This window comes from Leuresthes tenuis, unplaced genomic scaffold, assembly GCF_036924035.1.
Source record: "Leuresthes tenuis unplaced genomic scaffold, fLeuTen1.0.hap1 SCAF_17, whole genome shotgun sequence".
NCBI classification, from domain to species: Eukaryota; Metazoa; Chordata; class Actinopteri; order Atheriniformes; family Atherinopsidae; genus Leuresthes; species Leuresthes tenuis.
In genome coordinates this window covers 33,979,501-34,000,505 of record NW_027325371.1, presented here as the reverse complement: position 1 = coordinate 34,000,505, position 21,005 = coordinate 33,979,501, and the positions used below count along the sequence as shown (strand labels likewise).

The 21,005-nt window shown below is 41.4% G+C and overlaps 1 protein-coding gene across 7 annotated transcripts in view; it reads right to left on the bottom strand.

Annotated features, from left to right (window-relative positions):
* nbr1b (NBR1 autophagy cargo receptor b) overlaps positions 1 to 21,005 on the bottom strand; it is a 169,706-nt gene that overhangs the window by 83,334 nt on the left and 65,367 nt on the right. For all 7 annotated transcript variants that reach the window (XR_011907978.1, XR_011907979.1, XM_072368292.1 and 4 more), the window contains 2 exons: positions 15,582 to 15,707; positions 14,923 to 15,129 (listed from right to left, as the gene is read on the bottom strand). Coding sequence is in view for 5 of the 7 variants with exons in the window: in XM_072368292.1 (XP_072224393.1) it covers positions 14,923 to 15,129; positions 15,582 to 15,707 (333 nt within the window). In the remaining 2 variants the exon portion in view is untranslated. The remainder of the gene's footprint in view (positions 1 to 14,922; positions 15,130 to 15,581; positions 15,708 to 21,005) is intronic.

Here is a 21,005-nt window from a genome sequence, read left to right as displayed (position 1 = left end):
CCCAGAGTTTCTAAAAGTAGAATGTGAGGCAGAGCCTTCAGTTATCAGGCCCCTAAAAGCAGAATGGGAGGCAGAGCCTTCAGTTATCAGGCCCCTCTCTGTGGAACCAGTTGCCAGTTTGGCTTCAGGAAGCAGACACCCTCTCTATCTTTAACATTAGGCTTAAAACTTTCCTGTTTAATAAAGCTTATAGTTAGGGATGGCTCAGGTGACCCTGAAATATCCCAGTTATGCTGCTATAGGCCTAGATTGCTCAGGAACCTCCCATGATGCACCTCTTCACTCTCCATGTACATATGACATTATTGTTGTCATTAAATTGTGTTTGTCTTTCTCAGCAGGTATCCCTGGCCTGGTGTCATGGAGCTTGTTGTTGCTTCTTTTCTGTACTCTCAAACCCCAGCTGGTCGAGGTAGATGGCCGCCTTTCCTGGTTCTGATTGAGGTTTCTTCCTGTTAAAAGGGAGTTTTTTTCTTTCCATCATCGCCTTGTGGATATGGGATTGGATTGAAGAGATTTTTCAATGCAATATGCTGGTTTCCTTAGTTAGCCAACTTTTTTGGCTTTGTATTAATTGGATTATATGGATTTGAATTAATTTGATTGTCTTATATTACAATAAATTGGATTATAATTGTCTTAAACTGGACTGTTTCCTTGAGATGACATTTATTATGATGTGGCACTATTTCAATAAAACTGAATTAAATTGAGCTAAATTGAAATGCAACATTGATATCTAGTGTCGCATGGAGGTCTGGGACAACAATTGTGGAGTGGCAGACCTGGGTGGTGGTTCCCTTTTTTAAGTACGGGAACCGGAGAACATGTGTTCCAATTACAGGGGGATCACACTACTCAGCCTCCCTGGGAAAGTTTACAAAAACACTGAGTTTGGATAGATCGCTCTGACCAACTATCGAATGGATTCAGAAGGAGCTGTTTGTTTTTTGCCCAAGTTGTGGAACATTGGACCAGATCTTTACCCTTGCAGATTAACTGAGGGGATCATGGGAGTTTGACCGTCCAATCTATAGTGGGCTTACGACCATGTTCTCTGAGGGATTCTGTGGGGAGTGTTGCGGTAGTATGGGATACTGAAGTCGCTTTTGCGAGCTATTCGGCCCCTCTGTAACCAAAGTAAGGGCTGTGTCCACATTCTTGGCACTAAGTCAAACTCGTCTACAGTGAGTTTTGGAGTTTGCCAGAGCTGTCACTGATCCTGTTTGGTATTTTCATAGACAGGATCTCAAGGCGTAGTTGTTGAGAGGAGGATGTTTGATTTGGGAACCTCAGTGTCGCATCTCTGTTTTTTGCAGATGATATGGTTCTGTTGGTTTCTTCAGGCAATGACCTACAGCATGCACTGGAGAAGTTAGCAACTGTGTGTGAAGCGGCTGGGATGAGAGTCAGCTCTTCCAAATCCGAGGCCATGGTTCTCAACTGGAAAAAGGTGGAATACTCTCTCCAAGTTCGGGATGAGTCCCTTCGTCAGGTGGAAGAATTTAGGTATATTGGGATCTTTTTCACGAGTGATGGCAGGTTGCAGCGAGAGATGAGTGGTCAGATTGGGGCTTTGTCAGCTGTAATGAGAATGCTGATCAGTTCCTTTATGGTAAAGAGGGAGCTGAGCTGGGTGGCAAAGCTTTCAGTTTACTAGTCCATCTGCATTCCTACCCTCACCTATGGTCCTGAGATCTGGGTACTGAATGTCACTGGGGAGAGAGATGTCTGGGTTTCCCTCCTGAACTTGCTGCCTTTATGACCCAAATTCAGATAAGTGGAACACAATGGATAGATGGATGGATGAACCGAACTGCATTGTAGGTGCTGGGAAGATTAGAACCATCCATCCATCTTGACCTGAAGAGGTGACTCTCCTATGTTGTGCCATGCGCTTGTGGAGCTGTTGTTTTGTCTCTCCAATATATAAGGTCTGTACACTCCTCACTGCATACATGACACCTCTTATTTTTTGTTTAGGTTTTGTCATTTGGGTGAACCACTCTTTGTCTGAGGATGTTTTTAGGTTTGAAGTGCACTGGAATGTAATTTTGGAGAGAATCCCTCTAAGTTTCACAGACACTCCTGCCACACCTGTTCTTCCAAGTTTCTCTAACAGTGTTGTTTGGTCCAGATTTTTGCATTGATTTGACAATGAAACTCCTAGTATGGATATTCACAGGTTTGAAGAACTTTCTTGAGGTTGGTTGTTGGTGTTCCTTTTGTTTTTCCTCAGCCTTATTAGGATAATCAAAGCCAGATGTCATTATTTAAGCCAAAGGGAAGTGATAATGTTGCATTAGTTTGTTCCCATCCATCCATCCATTTTCTATACCGTCAATCCGTTAATCGGGTAGCGGGTGGGCTGGAGCCTATCCCAGCAGTCATCGGGCGAAAGGCGGGGTACACCCTGGACAGGTCGCCAGTCCATCACAGTAACTATGACTCTCTTAAGGTAGTTTGTTCCCGTCAATTATTATAAGCTTATGAATGGTTATTGTTTCTGGCTGGAATGGTCTCCTGTACCTTTCTGTGTTGCGGCTGAGCTGAAGAAGCCTTTAAATGGTTATTGTTTCTGGCTGGAATGGTCTCCTGTACCTTTCTGTGTTGCGGCTGAGCTGAAGAAGCCTTTGACTGAACACCCTCACTGTTTTAATAAAATGTTAAGAGGAGATGGGCATTGTGGTTCATTATGTTTATCAACTTGTGCAGCATTCTTCTTTTAACATAATTCTTTTTAACATCATCTCCAACTCAGGCTCTGATGCTGCTGCCCCAACAGATGCTGCGAAGCAGATTGCACTCTCCATCACAGACTTATAGATGACATGAAACATCTTGGTGCAGACACTAAAGGACCTTAGCTTCCTTAGGAAGCACAGACTGTTCTGTCCATTTTTATAGACAGTCTAAGTGATGCATTCCCAATCCATTCTGTTTGAAAATCCAAGAATCTGTGGTCATCCACCACATCCACCTCTTCACAGAGCATGGGGATATGCTTATTCCTAAAAACCACAAACAACAACTTTTGTTCATCCTCAAGATTAGGTTTTTTTTTCCCACACCATGCCACAACATGATAAACCACTTCCCTGAACTCGGCCTCTTGTCCATCACTAATACACCCAACAATTGCAGAGTCATCAGAGTGTCTCTGGAGATGACAGGACTCTGTTGTACTGGAAGTCTGAAGTGTACTGAGTGAAGAGAAACAGTGAGTCCCCCTGTGGTGCTGCTGACAATGTTCACAGACACACAACCGATCAGTCTCACAAACTGTGGTCTATTTGTCAGGAAGTCAATAAACCAGGTTTTCGTGGAGGCATCCACTTCTGATTTCTGAAGCTTCTTACATAACATTACAGGCTGAATTGTATTAAAAGCACTGTAAAAATCAAAGAACATGATCCTCACAGTGTTGCCTGCTTTGTCCAGGTGAGAGTGGACTCACTGAAGCAGGTGGATGATGGCATCTCCAACACTAACCCCAAGATGATAAGCAAACTGTTGTAGGTCCTAAAAGGTGTTAATTTGCTTACTGAGGTGAGCTAATAACAGTTTCTGGCCTTTCATGATATGGGATGTTAGGGCAACTAGCAAATGGTCTCCGAGGGAAGATGGATGAGATACAGCAGCAAGAGAGGATGTCTTCCACAGTACTGTCCCCTGACTCAGGCTAAGTTTGAGGAGGTACAGTAGAGTCCCCCAAAACTGTTCGGCACAGATCTTCAGGACCCTGGAGCAAACACCATCTGGATCTGCAGCCTTGTTCTGCTTCAGTCTCTCCAGCTGCTTCTTCAGCTGACTGCTGGAGAAAGACAGGCTGGAGGGTGTATGAAGAGGGGGTCTCAGTGTGTCCTGGTGAGTGGGGAGGTGTTGGTGAGGCTGAGTTAAGATCCATGACTGAGGTGGAGGATGACATAATGGAGTTGTGGGTACAGGTAACAGAGAGGTCTGTGTAGCTGGAGGCAGGTGAAGTGCATGCAGAGTGACCTGTTGAGAATTCACCGCCGTCACTATAACAGTTGTGTATTTGCTGCCTAGCGCGAACACAAAGGACGCACTCTCTACATTGTATCAGTCGGTGAGCGCATTGCAAGACGCAAATCCGGATGCTGCTAATATAATCGCGGGCGATTTCAACCAAGCCAAATTGAAAACAGTACTCCCTCAATATCACAAACATGTGGACTTTGCAACCAGGGGACAAAACATCTTGGACCAGGTGTACACCAATGTAAAACAAGCCTACAAAGCCGTGCCCCACTCCCACCTGGGTAACTCTGATCACCTCTCAATCTGGCTCACCCCAGCCTACAGGCCACTGCTAAGGAGGAGCAAACCTTCTGTGAAACAGATCAGAACCTGGCCAGAGGGGGCCACCTCAGCTCTGCAAGACTGTTTTGAGTGTACAGATTGGAATGTTTTCAGAGAGGCTGCCACTTCCAACCAACATGTCAACATAACCGAATACACCGATTCTGTGACCAGCTACATTTCAAAATGCATGTAAGATGTAACTGTCACAAAAATCATCACCACAAGGGATAACGATAAACCCTGGTTTACCAGGGAGGTTCCTGAGCTTCTGAGAGCATGGAACACTGCCTTCAAGTCTGGAGACAAGGATGCCCTCAGTGCAGCTAGGGCAAACGTGAACCGGGTCATGAGAGCAGCAAAGCATGCCTATGGACAGAAAATCCAATCTCTCTTCACTGACACAAAAGACTCAAGACGCCTACGGCAAAGCATCCAGACAGTAACTGGCTACAGGCCCACCCTTCCACCCTGCGAGGAGAGCTCAGACTTTCTCAACTCACTCAATGTATTCTTCAGCCGGTTTGAAGAAAACAACACCACCACTCCAACAAAAGCCCCTCAATGCTCAGAAGATGCAACACAGCAACTGGACCCAGCTGACGTGCGGAGAACCCTGGGAAAGGTGAATCCCATGAAGACTGCGGGCCCAGACAACATAACTGGGCGTGTGCTTAGAGACTGTGCTAACTCACTTACAGATGTTCTCACAGATATCTTCAACATCTCCCTAAACCAAGCCATCATACCAGACTACTTCAAAGCCACCACCATCATACCGCTACCCAAGAAATCTCCTGCAACATCACTTAATGACTACCGGCCCATAGCACTGACTCCCATCATGGTGAAGTGCTTCGAGAGGCTGGTCAAGACTCACATAACATCCAGCCTACCCACCACCTTTGACCCTTTTCAGTTTGCTTACCGTCCCAAGCGCTCCACTGATGACACCATAGCAGCAGCACTTCAACTAAGCCTGGCTCATCTAGAAAACAAAAACAGCTGCGTGCGGATATGTTCATTGACTTCAGCTCCGCCATTCAACACAGTCATCCCACAACACCTGGTGGACAAACTCCAAACCATAGGCATCAGCACACCACTCTGCAACTGGTTACTGGACTTTCTCACAAACAGACCACAGACAGTAAGAGTTGGCAAAAAATCATCACAGACCACCATCATGAACACAGGGGTCCCCCAGGGGTGCGTGTTGAGTCCGCTGCTCTTCACCCTGATGACCCATGACTGCTGTGCCAGAAACAACACAAACCACATCATTAAATTTGCTGATGACACAACAGTGGTTGCCCTCATCAGCAACGATGACGACTCATCCTACAGGGAAGAGGTGCACCATCTCGTTAACTGGTGTCACACCAACAACCTACATATTAACGTCAACAAAACAAAGGAAATAACAGTGGACTTCAGAAAGAATCACAAGCCACACACACCTCTCACTATCAACTGCAGTGCTGTGGAATAAGTGAAAAGCACCAAGTTCCTGGGAGTACATCACTGATGACCTGACATGGACCACCAACACCACCGCCCTCGTCAAGGAAGCACAGCAACGTCTCCACTTTCTGCGCAGGATGAAGAGAGCCAGTCTCCCCCCCTCAGCACTCACCACCTTCTACAGGGGAGCCATTGAGAGCATACTCACCAGTAGTCTCTCAGTCTGGTATGGCAGTTGCCACATTGCCGACCAGAAAGCTCTACAGAGGGTGGTGAGAACAGCGGAGAAGATCACAAGATCAGCACTACCTCCCATTCAGGACCTGTATCCATCCTGTTGTCAAACAAGAGCCATCAACATCATCAAAGACCCTACCCACCCCTCACACACACTGTTCACCCTCCTACCTTTGGGCAAGCGCTACAGCAGCATGCGCTGTAGAACCACCAGACTCAGCAACAGCTTCTTCCCACAAGCCATCAGACTGCTAAACTCACTCCTGAGGGCAAGACCTTAACATTATGTTCTAGTGTGTTGTAAGTCTCAGTTGTATGTAAAATTTTAACTAATTTGGAGTTAGATAAACGAAATTTCAGTCTGCTTGCAATGTACTGTTGTAAGCTTGATTGACAATAAAGTTCGCCTTGACTTTTGACTTGACTTTGATCTGAGATGAAGCTATGGAAAATTGGCTCTGTAGGGGCATCTTGGATTACACAACTTCTATGAACACTTGATTTTGAATTATACCCCCATGGTACGTGGACAAATGAAAATAAATAAAAGCAATATAAAGACTCTAACTAAACTTAATGTAAGGCATCTCTTACTCCTTATGTTACAAGCTGAAAGCCTAAACTTCAATCACACCACATTAACTTAATTTAAAATCCATTGTGTTGCCATATAGGAAAAAAAATACAAAATACCTGTTGATGTCAACAAATATGTGAATAATTGAATGTCAAAAAGGCACTCTCTTTTAAAAAATATTCAGAATCCCTTTATTTATCTGTCACAGTCATAAAGACTTTGAAAAACATCAACATGCTCCAGGTTACTAGCCTTTTTCAGGGACTAAGAACTATGAAAAAGGTAAGGTTTACAATTAGGAAAAAAAGAGTACAAGTGCCTATGACAAAAGATGGATGTACACTACCTGCAATAAGACCCAATATTGAGTTTCTTTTAGCATGACAAGCAGTGACAATGAGTACAGTTCTGAGCAAAATTCAATCTAGGAGGTACCCAGGAATTCCACCTTACCACATCAAAAAAGGGAAGGGACATCGAGCAGTGCAGGATAGAGCAAGCAGAGGAAGCTAAGGGGGAAACTCGGACACACAAGAAGCAAAACCAGACAAGAGCTGTGATCGACATCTCATGAAAGCCTTTGTGAGAAGACAGCATTGAAGTCCTCTCCAAAGGATTATCGTTTGCTCCTACTTATTCTGCAAATGAATTCAAGACCAGAATTGATTTATTTAGACACTACAGGAATTGACATCTTAAGGCATGTTACAAGAGAAGTCCTACACCCCTGCAAACTGTGTTTCAGAATGCTTCATCAGATGGGCCTTCAGAAGATCAATTCAGAAAGAGAGAATTTGTTTAGGAATAAAAGGGCACCAGCACATAACAATCATTCTCACAAAGATAAAAGTGCACTGGAAGCGATAGTAAAGGATGATGAAATTGTTATTAGGAAACCAGATAAGGCTGATTTGAGGCAGAGACATGGAGCCCATCATCAACTATACAACAACTATATACAAGTAACTCAACTGAGTCTAACTGCTGATAAAGGCTAAAGAACATATTTGCATTTTGAACAACGAACTAGAGATACGGTTGCTATGTGCTGGCCTTATTGGCAGCAAGTCTGAGTAGCTCTGAATTTTGTTTGTCTTTTATATAATTATATGTAATTTTAGTTTTTGTCTTAACATTTTTATTTATCTGCTTTTTATTTACATTACGTTTTATCTTTTATTTTTGACAATGTGGGGCTTAGCGAAGGGTAAGATCAAAATTGGATGAAACGGGAAATGTTCGTAATCCGTTTTTTCCATTATTCATTTGAGCATAAAATCGAAAACTGAAAAAACAAGTCGTTATCCGTTTTTTCATTTTAGTTTTGGAAACGAATAATGAGAAAAAGTTCCTTTTTCGTTTTCTTATTTTTGGTTGTATTTGCAAAAACAAATGAACGAATGATACACGGATTGAGAATCATGTCCTTTGAATTCTCCAGTGCCTTCAACACAGCCTCCCATACTGAAAGACAAGCTTCGAGGTATGGGTGTGACCCCCTCCCTGACATCGTGGAGTATAGTCTATTTGACTGCTAGACCACAGTATGTCAGGATGGGGAGATGTGTTTCTGGAACACTGGAATGCATTACTGGGGCTCCACAGGGTACTGTTTTGGCTCTTTTTCTTTTCATCCAGTACACATCAGACTTCAGGAACAACTCGGAGTGCTGCCACATACAGAAGTATTCTGATGATACGGCTGTTGTGGCATATGTGCACGGTGGACAGAAGAAGGAGTACAGGGACCTTGTGGAGTCCTTCAATGGCTGGACCAAAAAGAACTGTTTGCTCCTGAACACTACTAAGACCAAAGAGCTGGTGGTGGACTTCAGGAAATCTAATACTCCATGCCTGTCACAGTTTAGTCATCCAACCATCAGTAATTTTCCATTGATCCTGCTTCTGCCCCACTCAGCCTGTCAGCTACACACACCTCATCAGTTAACTCCACTCACCTGTGCACACAGCTGCCTCTCATCACATGCAATCAGCCCAGCATATAGTCACCAGCTCCACACTCTATCCTTTGCCAGATTGTTCTTTGCCATGCAAGTCTTTCCAGCGCCAGCTTTACCAGTACCGACCTCGCCTGTCCCTGATTCTCTGCTTCGTCTGCCTCCTGGTAATTCGACCCAGCCTTCTGTCCCTGACCAAGAACTTTGCCTCTCCTCTTCTGATTCCTGTTTGCCAGTTTCTAAACCGTTTGTCTGTCTGCCAGAGTCTCAGTAAAGCCTTGAACTTTTTACCACTGTCTTCTGACTCCTTTGTACTGCAATTGGGTCCATACACCACCTGTTACAATGCCAGGTAGTCTGCATTGATGGAGGGAAGATAGAGACTGTTCAGACCTGGAAACACCTGGGGGTGGTGCTGGATAATAAACTGGAGTTGTCTGCCAACATATAAGCAGTGTACAGGAGGGACCAGAGCCATCTCTTCTTCCTGAGACAGCTCAGATCCTTCAATGTCAGCAGTGACATGATGAGTATGTTTTATCACACTGTCATTGAGAGTGCATTGTTCTATGCTGTTGTCTGCTGGGGGAATCACACTACAGACAAAAACTGTAGGCGTCTGGACAAACTGGTGAAAAAGGCCAGTTCTGTAGTATGCAGAAGGCTAGACCTTCTCAGTGCTGTGGTGGAGCAATAGATGAGGAGGAAATTATATTCTGTTTTGGAGAACAATAAACATCCTCTTCACAGCATCCTGGCAGGTCAGAGGAGCAGCTGCAGTGAGAGGCTCATCTCACTGCGCTGCAGGACTGAGAGGTTCAGGAGGTCCTTTGTCTCCATAGCCATAAGGCTATTTAACAGCGCTTGCTGACTTTGATGTTTTTCTCAAATGTATTTATTTATGTAGTCATTTATGATTATTATCATTACTATTATTATTTTTATTGTTCTAATATACAATCATTGTAAATATTTAAAAAAAAAAAATTTGAGCAACATGACTCATTTTGAAATTCCCCCATTAGGGGATGAATAAAGTGTTTTTCTATTCTATTCAAGAGTTTCTATACAATGAAAACCCACAGATGGCATCATTTTATATGCTTCCAAGGATATAGAAATGTGTTGAGACTCCCCCTGGAAGATTAGTGATATCAGACACTATATATATCGGATACTACTGACATACTAAACATGGTTAAGCAACTGAAAAACATTGGCTCAGAGACAATTCTAGCTACTTTGGGTGTTGTCACTTTACACAAAGTTTTTTTTTACCAACTAAATGGTCTTTAGTCAATAGGATAAAAAATAACACTGTTTTTATTTGATCAGATAAAGCGTTTAAACAAATGAAAGGTTGTGCTACTGGAGCTTGTTATAGTACCTCATATGTGGACCTATATCTAGGTAAATGGGAAGAGCATTTTGTGTTCAAAAATGGACAAAAAAGTTTTTGGGAAAACACTGTTTTGTGTCAGGACGTGGTGTGAAGGGAGGACCCAGATGCAGAACTTAAACAAAAATTTGATTTATTTTAAAAAAACTATAACAAAAGGCGCTGCTGAGCCAGATACCAAAAATCTTAAACTGTGGAAAACTAAAACAAGACTAGACTAAACCTGATCTGAAAAACGTGAACTTGAATCATGGGGAAAGGTGAAGTAAGGATTCTGCAATGAGACTGGGAAAACCTGGAAACTAAATACTAAGGGAGGTGATTGGTGATGGAGTGCAGCCATGAACAAAAACAGGTGACTTGAGTGAACCTAACGTGACAGGGGAAAAAGATGACCAGAAATGAACCTAAAACCTGAAAAGAAGACAAAACAAAACTCAAAATGTGACATGACATTTTGGTGGGGACAGTATATTGATGATATCTGATTGGCGTGGTCTGGATCGGGGAATGAATTACAGGATTTTATGCTTTTTTTTAATAGCAATCCAAATATCAGCTGATTCTTGATTACAATAAGAACAGTGTAGTAAATTCAAGTGTGGATTTAATATGGAATCTAACATTCCTGTGTGGTAATGTTGATTCAAAGATACAGATTGGATTTCCACTCCAATAAGAGACAGACACTATCCCTTATTTACAATGGCCTTTGTCTTTTGGAGATTATTTGGGGGTCTCTCTCACCAGACCTGTCCCATCACTTATCTAGAGGACATTAAAATCATAGCTAGTTAAAAGCTTCTCGTGAAAAAACAAAGGAACCGCTTTTAAGTGAAAATGGAGGCAGAAACCAGATCAAATATTTTTTCCCCTTTATCTGGACAAATAAATCAAATGGACAAATAAATCAAATGTGACACCTATCTGCCTGTTATCTAACAAAACAAGAAACAGACCTCTCACACCTCTACCAACTATTTTATTCAGATTTCCCCTCAGTTTGAATTTTAATTGTGTTAAATGTGTTTTATACCTTTCTACAGGTTGTCAGTGATATCACAAGCTGCATTTTGATACTTTTTTCACAATCGCACTTGGTATAATAAGGAAGAAATCCTGTTTAGGAAAATTACGAACTTTTCTATGGAGCCACATTGCTACCTAATGGTTTGTAGTGCAGAGTGGTTAAGCTTAAATCAATTCAGTAACCAGAAATTTCTATGAAGTAATGCAATTGTTAACTGATGTTCCCTGTTGTTTCTTTTTGTGCTCCATTGTTAAAACTGGAAGATAACATTGTTTGGTTCTTTATTCATATGTCGTAACTTTACAGATATCCATTTGAATTTGAGAGGAATTCAAGATTCACACCCATTATCCATGTTATTTTAGTCAGAGTATGTTATTTATTTATGTCTACTTATTTTATATGTTTATTTCATGTCTTTACCTTTATATCTTCACAAGGTGTGGTGTTTTAAGGACTGTCTGAACAAGTCTGTTAGACAAAAGAATGGAGAGATTGCGTTTTCTTTGTTTTATCGAACTCCTAACACTAGAATTAAAACTTTTACTTTACGCACCCAGGAAAATGCCATCACGGTTTCAGGCATATTATTGGCTGAAAGCGGAGTGTAAGTCTGCGGTGTAAGCCTGCGGAGTGTAAGCCTACGTCATGCACTGCCTCTGTGAATCAAACTCGGAAAACTGCCAGAAGAAATCAGAGTAGGAAAGAGAAAAGAAAATAGAAAACAGAATGAAATAATATAAAGATATACTTTTTCGTTTGTCTGTCGTTTTTATCTCGTCTTCATGCCTTTTGTCACACATTTTAACCTTCGCTGCTGCATATGTTATCACACAGTGATAGTTTTTCCTACAAAGAAAGCCAGCGTTCGCTTGTCAAGTTTTTGTCAAAGGGGAACTCCGGTATTTTTAAACCTAGACCTTATTTCTGGCATGAAATACGTTTATCTACTCACCGAGAACAGTTTGGCGAAAGTCGGCGTCCTTCGGAAGCTATTTAGAAAACTTGCGATCGGCGTATATCCATATAATGGAGTGAATGGGGCAGGGACGATGCAGCCTCTAAATAAGGCATTATCTGTCTTTATTTCACCAATACTTTAAGACGAATGAATGAACGAACGCGTACTATAGCTCTGTTAGCACATAGCTACTGTTATGTGGCTACTTGCAGCTATAGGAGAGCTAACGGAGGGAATTCTACATACACCTCTACTGGGACGACTTAATCGACACGCATGGCTGCAGCACAGCTCATTCACTCCGGTAAGAACGTCCATCTTACTCAAAGTCATCATTCACATTGTCAAAATTTGATAAATATCCTGCCATGTTGCACAAAACTAGCAGTAGCTAGTTAGCCAACTGTCACAGAGCACGGAGTAAATAAACTGTGCTGCAGGGGGGCGTGTGGATGAAGTGGTCCCAGTAGAGTGCCTGTGTAGATATCCCTCCGTTAACTCTCCTATAGCCGCAAGTAGCCACATAACAGCAGCTATGAGTTAACAAAGTTATAGTACACATTCGTTCATTAATTCGTCTTAAAGTATTGGTGAAATAAAGACAGATAATGCCTTATTTAGAGGCTGCATCATCTAAGCCCCGTAAATATCTTCCAAAGGATGCCAACTTTCGCCAAACTGTTCTCAGTGAGTAGATAAACATATTTCATGCTAGAAATAAGGTCTAGGTTTAAAAATACCAGAGTTACCCTTTAATACTTTTGTAAATTGGAGTTCACCTCAGCAGAGTTGGTTATTTGACCAAGCAAGCCAACTCCAACACTCAAGTGAGCACATTTGTATAATTTTTGACAGTGAAATCTCTATATCAACCTTTCGTCTCCTTGGCAATGAGAAGTCCGCGGTAGAGAAGAGAGATCTATCACAACTTCCCAGGCACCTTGAAAGTCCACTGAAAGTCATCTAGAACCAGCTGACTACTGAGAAAGGCCCAGACACAGCAGACCCGAGAGAGACCCACTTGGATACCGTTGGCCATCCTCCTAGTGTGTTCACAGCTGACTAACTCGGCCAAGTGCCAACCAAAGTAAGGTCTGCCATCTTCCACTCCTTTTCAGATGGTATGGTGGTGTCGAGAGAATTCACTGTTAAAAATGATAAATGACCCCAAAGCTGTCAGCTGTTAAATGTAAATAGTGTCTAAAATTAAGACCTAACTTTAGCAATTCCTGTACATTTCTCCATTTTCTTGCCCCTTTCCAAACTATAAAGTGTTCCCTATACCACCATACAAAGTCGAATTTCTCCTTTTTGTCCTTTGAGGTTCATGTTTTTGGTTACAGCTTCCAATAAATAGTCCATATTAATCTAACAAGTCATTGTTGAATGCTTCTTTATGTAATATCTGTCAATTCAAGCGAGAACTCATGAAGTAGCACTGTGAGACTGATTTAATATAATTAAAGATTTTCCTTCTTTAGAAGGAATGGTGCCCAATCATCGAGGTTTATTTAATTCAAAAGTGAGAACGCTACAACAGCATACATTTTTTTAGATCTTACCATCTATAATGCTTGTCGGGGATCCTACATACATTACAGAACATCTTATATAGAAAACCAACAGACAGAAATACCACCCTTCATACAAGTAGCTTCCATCCCAAGAGCCTCAAAGAGAATGTGTGTTTTAGACAGTTCAAACAAGTCCGAAGAATTTGTGACCAGGAAAAGGTAATTGAGGCCAGGTCTGAGGAAATTATGTCACGTTTTGAAGAACAGAGATATAAAAACATAGCTGTTTGGACAGGATATACAAAAGCCAAACATCTGAACAGACAAAGTTTACTGAAAAAAATAAATTCTCCCAAACAGATGAATAACAGATCTGCATTTGTGACGATCTACAGTACAGAGGCAAAAAAGATTACGCAGATAATTAACAGGTATTGGGGTATTCTTCAGAGTGACACAACATTGATTCAGATTTTTTTCTGAATGACCATTAATTGGCTTTAGAAGATGCTCTACTCTAGAGGATTAATTAATCTACAGTTATCCTCTCCCAAACAACCAGCATACACGGTTGGGTCAAAAATCAAAGAGGTCATTCACTACACAAATTGTTGCAACAACCTTAACATTTAACATTCAACACCAGTCATTTCATAAACTGGAGAACTTCCCTTGTCATCTTGTCAAGTTTCTTTCATTGGTAGGACTAAAAGATCTCTACAGGACAGATTAGCAGAACATATATATGTAATATGCGCTAGGCAGGTAACTATGCAATGGCCAGACACTTGGCCATAGTAGTGATCCATCTATATTACAAGCCTTTGGAATTGATCATATTCCTCTTTCTATTAGAAAAGGTGATAGGCAAAGGACCAAACTCAACCAAAGGGAGGCTTCTGAAAGATTCAAATTGCAGGCCACATAATATTCATGCCTGAATGAGGAGTTAGATTTTACTGCATTTTTGTAAACCCCTGGTATCATAATGCTTTTCCTTCTTTATAATTAGAGAGATTATTATTTGATGTCCTTATTGATTATTGTTGTGAGCAATATGATGCCATCTGCTGTTGTATTGATGCATCCATTTTTTTGTTTTTTTCAGGTTCCTATGTGAGGAGGGTTACTACTGATGGTAAATGTCATTGCAAGTGGAGAATTCCTATTTGTGGAATTACACCAGAAAAGCACTTTAGACTCCATTAAACCATGTTTGACTTCCTGGAGAAGGCTAGTAAGCTGAAACACGTTGGTCTCTATGACTATGCCATGAAAATGCAGGCATTTTAAATAATATTTTAAAAGAGCGCCTTGGCATTTTTTTTCTTACTTTCAGGTTCTTTCTACCCCATCCAAAGAGCACCTCAAAGAAACGACATGCTGAATCCAGGAGGTACTCCTGAACAATCGATTCTTTGAGTTTGTACACACTTCACTACTTTTGTTAGTAACCTACTCGGGGCTGTGGTGCTGGGTGGCGCGAGGCTGCAGAAGGACAGGGGATGAGCTTCCATCTGTGTGGGAGGAGCTCCACTGTATGCCCCGCCTCTCCATCCTCAGCTGTTTTCGGATCTCTTTGACCTCAGCCTTCAGCAAGCGCTTTTCCGCCTTTAGCCGCTGTTTCTCCGCCTTCCGGAAACTGCGGTCACCTCGTCTGTAGAATCTGCACAGCAATGGAGAGTGACAGGCGAAAAGACAGCAACATAACAATGGTCAAAAGCACATACTACAACTTGATATTTCCTGCTAGGGAGGCAGGGAGCTAAAACATCTATAAGGAACAACTATTGGCAGGATTCATTGAGTAATTGAGATTCACAGTCAAATGATCCCTTTTTATGTCACAATAACAGTATTTTTTTCTTATATTTGTATATAAAGTCACATTTTCAGTAAATCTAAATGCTATTGTAATAAAATCATTTATCAATATATCTGCATGTAGCCCTGCCCCTTTGTGTCAAAACTTTCATAACAAAGATCTTTTAAGTTACCTGGACTATAGATAATTTCACTGAAATAATTCTGAAATATTCTGAAATAATATAAAATATTTGAGAAGAAGTGAACTGGAAATAATATCAAAGTATTAGTAACACTGTGTTGCTGTCAAACCTGCTGTGGTCTGGGGCTGGAGAGCCGTGTTCTGGGATTGACAGTGGCGTCCTGGCTCTCACCAGGTTATGACTCGGATCATGAGAGAAGCTGCATGGCTCACACAGAGTACAGGAAGTACACACACTGGAGAGAGAGAGAGACAGAGGAGGTATATGAAAAGAAGATACAAAGAGTGAGAGAGATTATTATTGAGATTATTGAGAAAATTATTCTCAATGAATAACTGATACTAATCAACACCTTGTGTTTGTGGTGTTGGTAGGATGGGTACTCTCACACCTCCTAACCTCTGCTACAGCTGTGTAATTGGTCTCTGTTAATATAACTGTCAAATAGATTTTCAGCCCTTGAATTTAATATTAAAAAAAGTCAGGATGTGTTTTGGATGTGGACAGCACTGGACAGATAACATTCTTACTATCTTCTATTATGTATTAGCAAAGACTGTTTAAATTTAATTAACGCCAACTGTTTCAGTGCAATCTGAGCTGCATGATTGTTTCCATAGCTAAGTTTATTACTGTTTCACTGTCAGTGGACATGAAGGTTTCATCTTAAGTACACATTAACATGAAAGCCTTTCAAGTTCTCCAGATCAAGTAATTTATTGTTTATGTAGCTTTCACTTTTTATTTATTCATCGTTGTCACTTGGATCTACGATGTAAAGATCAGAAGCTTCTGAACGTATAGATCCATCTGTGCAACTATTATGTTTGTTTTACAAAACTGCAGACACTTACATTCACATATATAGTTTAAACTGGTCTCCTGCCTGCCTCTCAGCAAAGGCTTCAGATTATTTTATCATGATGTGTGTAACTATACATACATAAACGTATATAGATAAAGAAGTTAAAAACGGCATTGGGCTCGCAGTTGACACAGCAAACATAGACCAGTGAAAGTTTTCAGCTCTCAAGCGAAAAACTAAATAGATCAAAAGCAGTCGTTATTTTTGCAGTAGCTCAAATAGCATTTGTGTGTACTTTTGTATTTTTGTGATTTACACTCTGCAACAAAAGGGATTTGTTTGAGTGGATTCTCTTTGTATTTTTGACACTTTTCAACATTAGTTATGATGAGCTGCCATCCAAGAGTCATTTCAAACAGGAGCAGATAATTGAACTTTCCAAATGTAAACTAAAACCCCCAAGAAAGACTCCAAATAACCAACAATTTGAAGAGGAAATACCATTAATCGCACAAGCAAGACTGAGAAATGGGTGGAAAAGTCCCTCCCCTCCATACTGATGAGGAATGTCAGATTGCTAGCAAACAAAATGGACGAGCTTGGAGCGCTACAGGAGGAACCAGGAAGAATAATGAGAAGGCTGTAGTATGTGTTTCACATGCCTGCAAGAGCATAAAGCTGACTCAAACGCCTCTCGACCTGACTTTAAAATGATATGAGCCAACAGAGTGAGTGGCAAAAGCAAAGGTGGAGGTATTGCAGTACTTATTAACAACAGATGGCGTAATCCTGGACATGTCATTATAAAGCAGAGGATCTGTACCCAGGACTGTTAGCTGTGAGCTAATGTCCATATTACGTAGCAAGGTTCCCTTGTTATTCTGATAGGGGTGTGTATATTACCTGAAGCCACTACCAACACCATCTGTGACTTCATCAGGTCAGTTGTTGCTAGGCTCCAAACACAACACCCCAATGCATTCATTAAGATTAAGATCAGAGATTTAAGATCAGCTTTATTATCATGTACAGGGAAATACACGAAATTTGTCCTCCGCATTTAACCCATGCAGTTTGGCACCTGTTGAACACACGCATGCACATGCACACGGTCACACACTCGTGGAGACAGATATCATACACTGGAGCGGTGGGCAGCCATTCACAGCGCCCGGGGAGGGTATTCATGGTGATTACGGTCAGTGATGGGCAGTAATGCGTTAGAAGTAACACTGTGATTACTTTTTTTCAAGTAATGAGTAAAGTAAGGGATGACAATTGCAAAAACAGTAATTAGATTACTGTTACTTTCCCGCAAGCAGGCTGCGTTACTGCGTTACTAAACCATGATTTTGTTTGTGAGAGTGTCTCGTGACAATCATGTATGAGCGGTGCGACGTCAGTGCGTGTGGAGATCAACAAGAGATAAGATGGAGCGCGGGAGAGAGCAGGACCATGCAGCATTTAATGCTTAGAAGTACCGACATTACTTTGAGTTTGACTCTGTAAAAAGTGTCAGAAACATTAGTATCCGCTGTACACTCTGCGTGGGAAGAAATTTTTTATCTACAGCAAATAATTCCACCTCAAATCTGAGCAAGCGCCTAGCAAGCCGGCACAGGAATGTGAAACTCATTGAGAAACCCCTGGATCCCCCCACTGACAGGACTGCTGCAGCTACCACATCAAATTCCACCGGGCAAACCTCTGACGGCCCTTCTCCTACTAAACAGGTGAAAATAGACTTAAGAGCGACAGGACTTAGTGCCATTGAACTGAAGAAGCCAGTAGCTGGCTATATTGTCGAGGGCATATTGCCCATTTCCACATTTCCACTGGCTGAATCATTCCGACGCATCGTAGAAAAAATACTGATCAAAAGCAGTGTCAAGCTACTGCAGAGAAAGTAATTTGCAAGATACCTTGAGTGAGAATATGACATAACGATTATTATGTTTATTATTAAGCTATTATGTTAATTCTATATAATGGAATATGCAGAAAGAATAGAATTAGACTGAAAGGTCTATTGCTTTAAAGCATACTCAGGTTGTGCATCATGTTTTTGAAAAGTAACTAAGTAAAGTAATCAGTAAAGTAACTAATTACTTTTGAAAATAAGTAATGAGTAAAGAAACTGGAAAACTTTCTTGGAGAAGTAATCAGTAACTAATTACTATTTTCCAAGTAACTTGACCAACACTGATTACGGTAGATTTCAACCAAGACTCCCTTTCTGCTATACTTCCAACATTTAAAAAAATTGTTAATTACTCCACCAGAGAAAAAAAGTTGGACTTATTCTAAGCAAATGTAAAAGATGTGTATTACTCCTCTGCCCTGCCTCCATCAGGAAAATCAGACCACAACGTGGTTCTCCTCATCTTTAATTATACACCCACTGTTAAGAATCAAATTTTTGTTTATTTTATTAACCTATATTTATACAGGTAAAATCTCATTGAGACCCAGGGTCTCGTTTGCAAGAGAGACCTGTTTTAGGTAGGCAGCAGCAAAACACAAAGTTACAGATTAACTGAACGTACAAGAGACAAAAACAAAACAGGAACATATGATAATTAATAATAATAAAATTAAAGAAAAAAGGAACTAGTTAAGTACAGTACATGTGCAGACCCCCACTGACTGTCTCACCAGCCTTCCTACAAGTCATTTGAAGTCCTCTAGTGAAATAAAACTGGACAGCTTCAGCTTCTGTTGGAGCCTGTTCCATGTTACAGGCGCAGCAGAGGAGAACGCCTTTTTGACAAGTTCAGTACGGACTGAGGGGATGGCAAATGTGATGTAATCCAGGGACCGGAGGCTATGATCAGACTGTTTCCGTGTCAAGTATGTGGACAAATAGGAGGGGAGTAGTCCAATGATGGATTTGTAGATAAATAGATACCAGTGGGTGGTTCTGCGCATGGAAATAGAAGACCAGTCAGTGAGAGAGTACAAAGTGCAGTGATGTGTAAGGGGTTTACAACCAGTTATGAATCTCAAAGATCCGTGATATGCAGCATCCAGTAGATGTAGGGAGTGAGCAGAGGCATTCATATAAACAACATCACCATAATCCAGGAGTGGCAAGAAAGTGGCTGCAACAATACGTTTTCTTGCATTAAAAGAAAAACAGGCTCTATTTCTGAAGAAAAACCCCAGTTTTAATTGAAGTTTCTTCAGTGATTGGTCAATATGGCATTTAAAAGAAAGGCTATCGTCCAATGTTATGCCAAGTTATTTATAAGTGGCCACAGACTCAATATGGGTACCCTGAGCAGACATAATACAGGGTAAAACAGCAGGCACCTTCTTTTTATTTGAAAAGAACACTGACTTAGTTTTACCTGAATTTAGAACTAGCCTGAGATGAGACAATTGTGCCTGAATGGTGTCAAAAGCAGACTGCAGTTCTGAACACCTGGGCGACAGAAGATGCGCAACAATAGATGACGGTATCATCAGCATAAAGATGTACAGATGCATTTATGTTTTGGCCTACCCCATTCACATAAATAATAAAAAGAGTGGGTCCTAAGACAGAACCTTGAGGCACACCATTTAAGGAACCCGGAGCTAAGACCATCAGACTGCACACACTGCTTGCGGCCAGAAAGGGAGTTTGAGAACCAGCCAACAGCATGGTCTGACATTCCAATGGTAGACAGTCGCTGACATAAAATACTCTGATCGACTGTATCAAATGCCTTTGAAAGATCAATAAAAAGGGCAGTGCAGTATTTCTTGGCATCCATGGCTTCCACAATATCATTTATCACCTTAATGGCAGCAGTTGCTGTACTATGCCGCTTCCTAAAACCTGACTGAAAAGGAGATAAAATATTGTTCAGGCTCAGGTAGTCCTTGACCTGGTTATTCACCAGCCTTTCAAGAACTTTTGCTAAAATCGAGAGCTTGGAGATGGGGCTATAATTATTCAGTAAAGTGGGGTCACCCCCTTTCAGGAGAGGGAGGACATGAGCAGTTTTCCACACATCTGGAATGATGTTGCTCTGGATAGAAAAATTAAAAATGTGAGATGCAGGCTGAGCTATAATACGTGCGGCCAAACGTAAAAAGTAAGGGGGAAGATTATCAGGGCCTGCTGATTTTCGAGGGTCTAGGTCTTTTAAGGCTGTAAGAACCTCTTTAACAGAGAAGGGGGTGAAAGAGAACTTTTGGTTACCTGTGGCTTGGCTGACAAGGGGGGGAGTGGGTGAGTTACCATCACATGAAGAGTCAAACAAGGAGCTGGAGGCTATAAAATGTTTGTTAAAAAAGTTAAGCATATCAGATTTATCTGATATAGGGGTGGAATCGACAACAATGTTAGGCGGCAGCTCTGAAGAGCAAGTATTGGCTGAGAGGGATTTTATGGTATGCCAGAATTTCCTAGGATCGTTTAAGTTGTCGGTGGTCTGTGATAAGTAATACTCCCGCGGTAGTGCAGCTATTCCGAGCTTGGCGAAAAAGTAGCCAATCAGCCGTAAGGCCTGACTTCCTTGCATTGGCCCAGAGCTGATTTCTCTTATGTAGGAGATTAGTCAGTTCAGCCAGGGGCTCTCTCGTCCCTTCACCCTGAACCGACGAAGAGGAGCATGTTTGTCCATAAAATAGCTAAAACTGTCATGAAAATATTCCCAAGCAAGATTTAAATCATCAATTAGTAAAATACTGTCTCAGTTAAAATGTGAAATATCATGAAGGAAAGCTTGTTCAACAAAG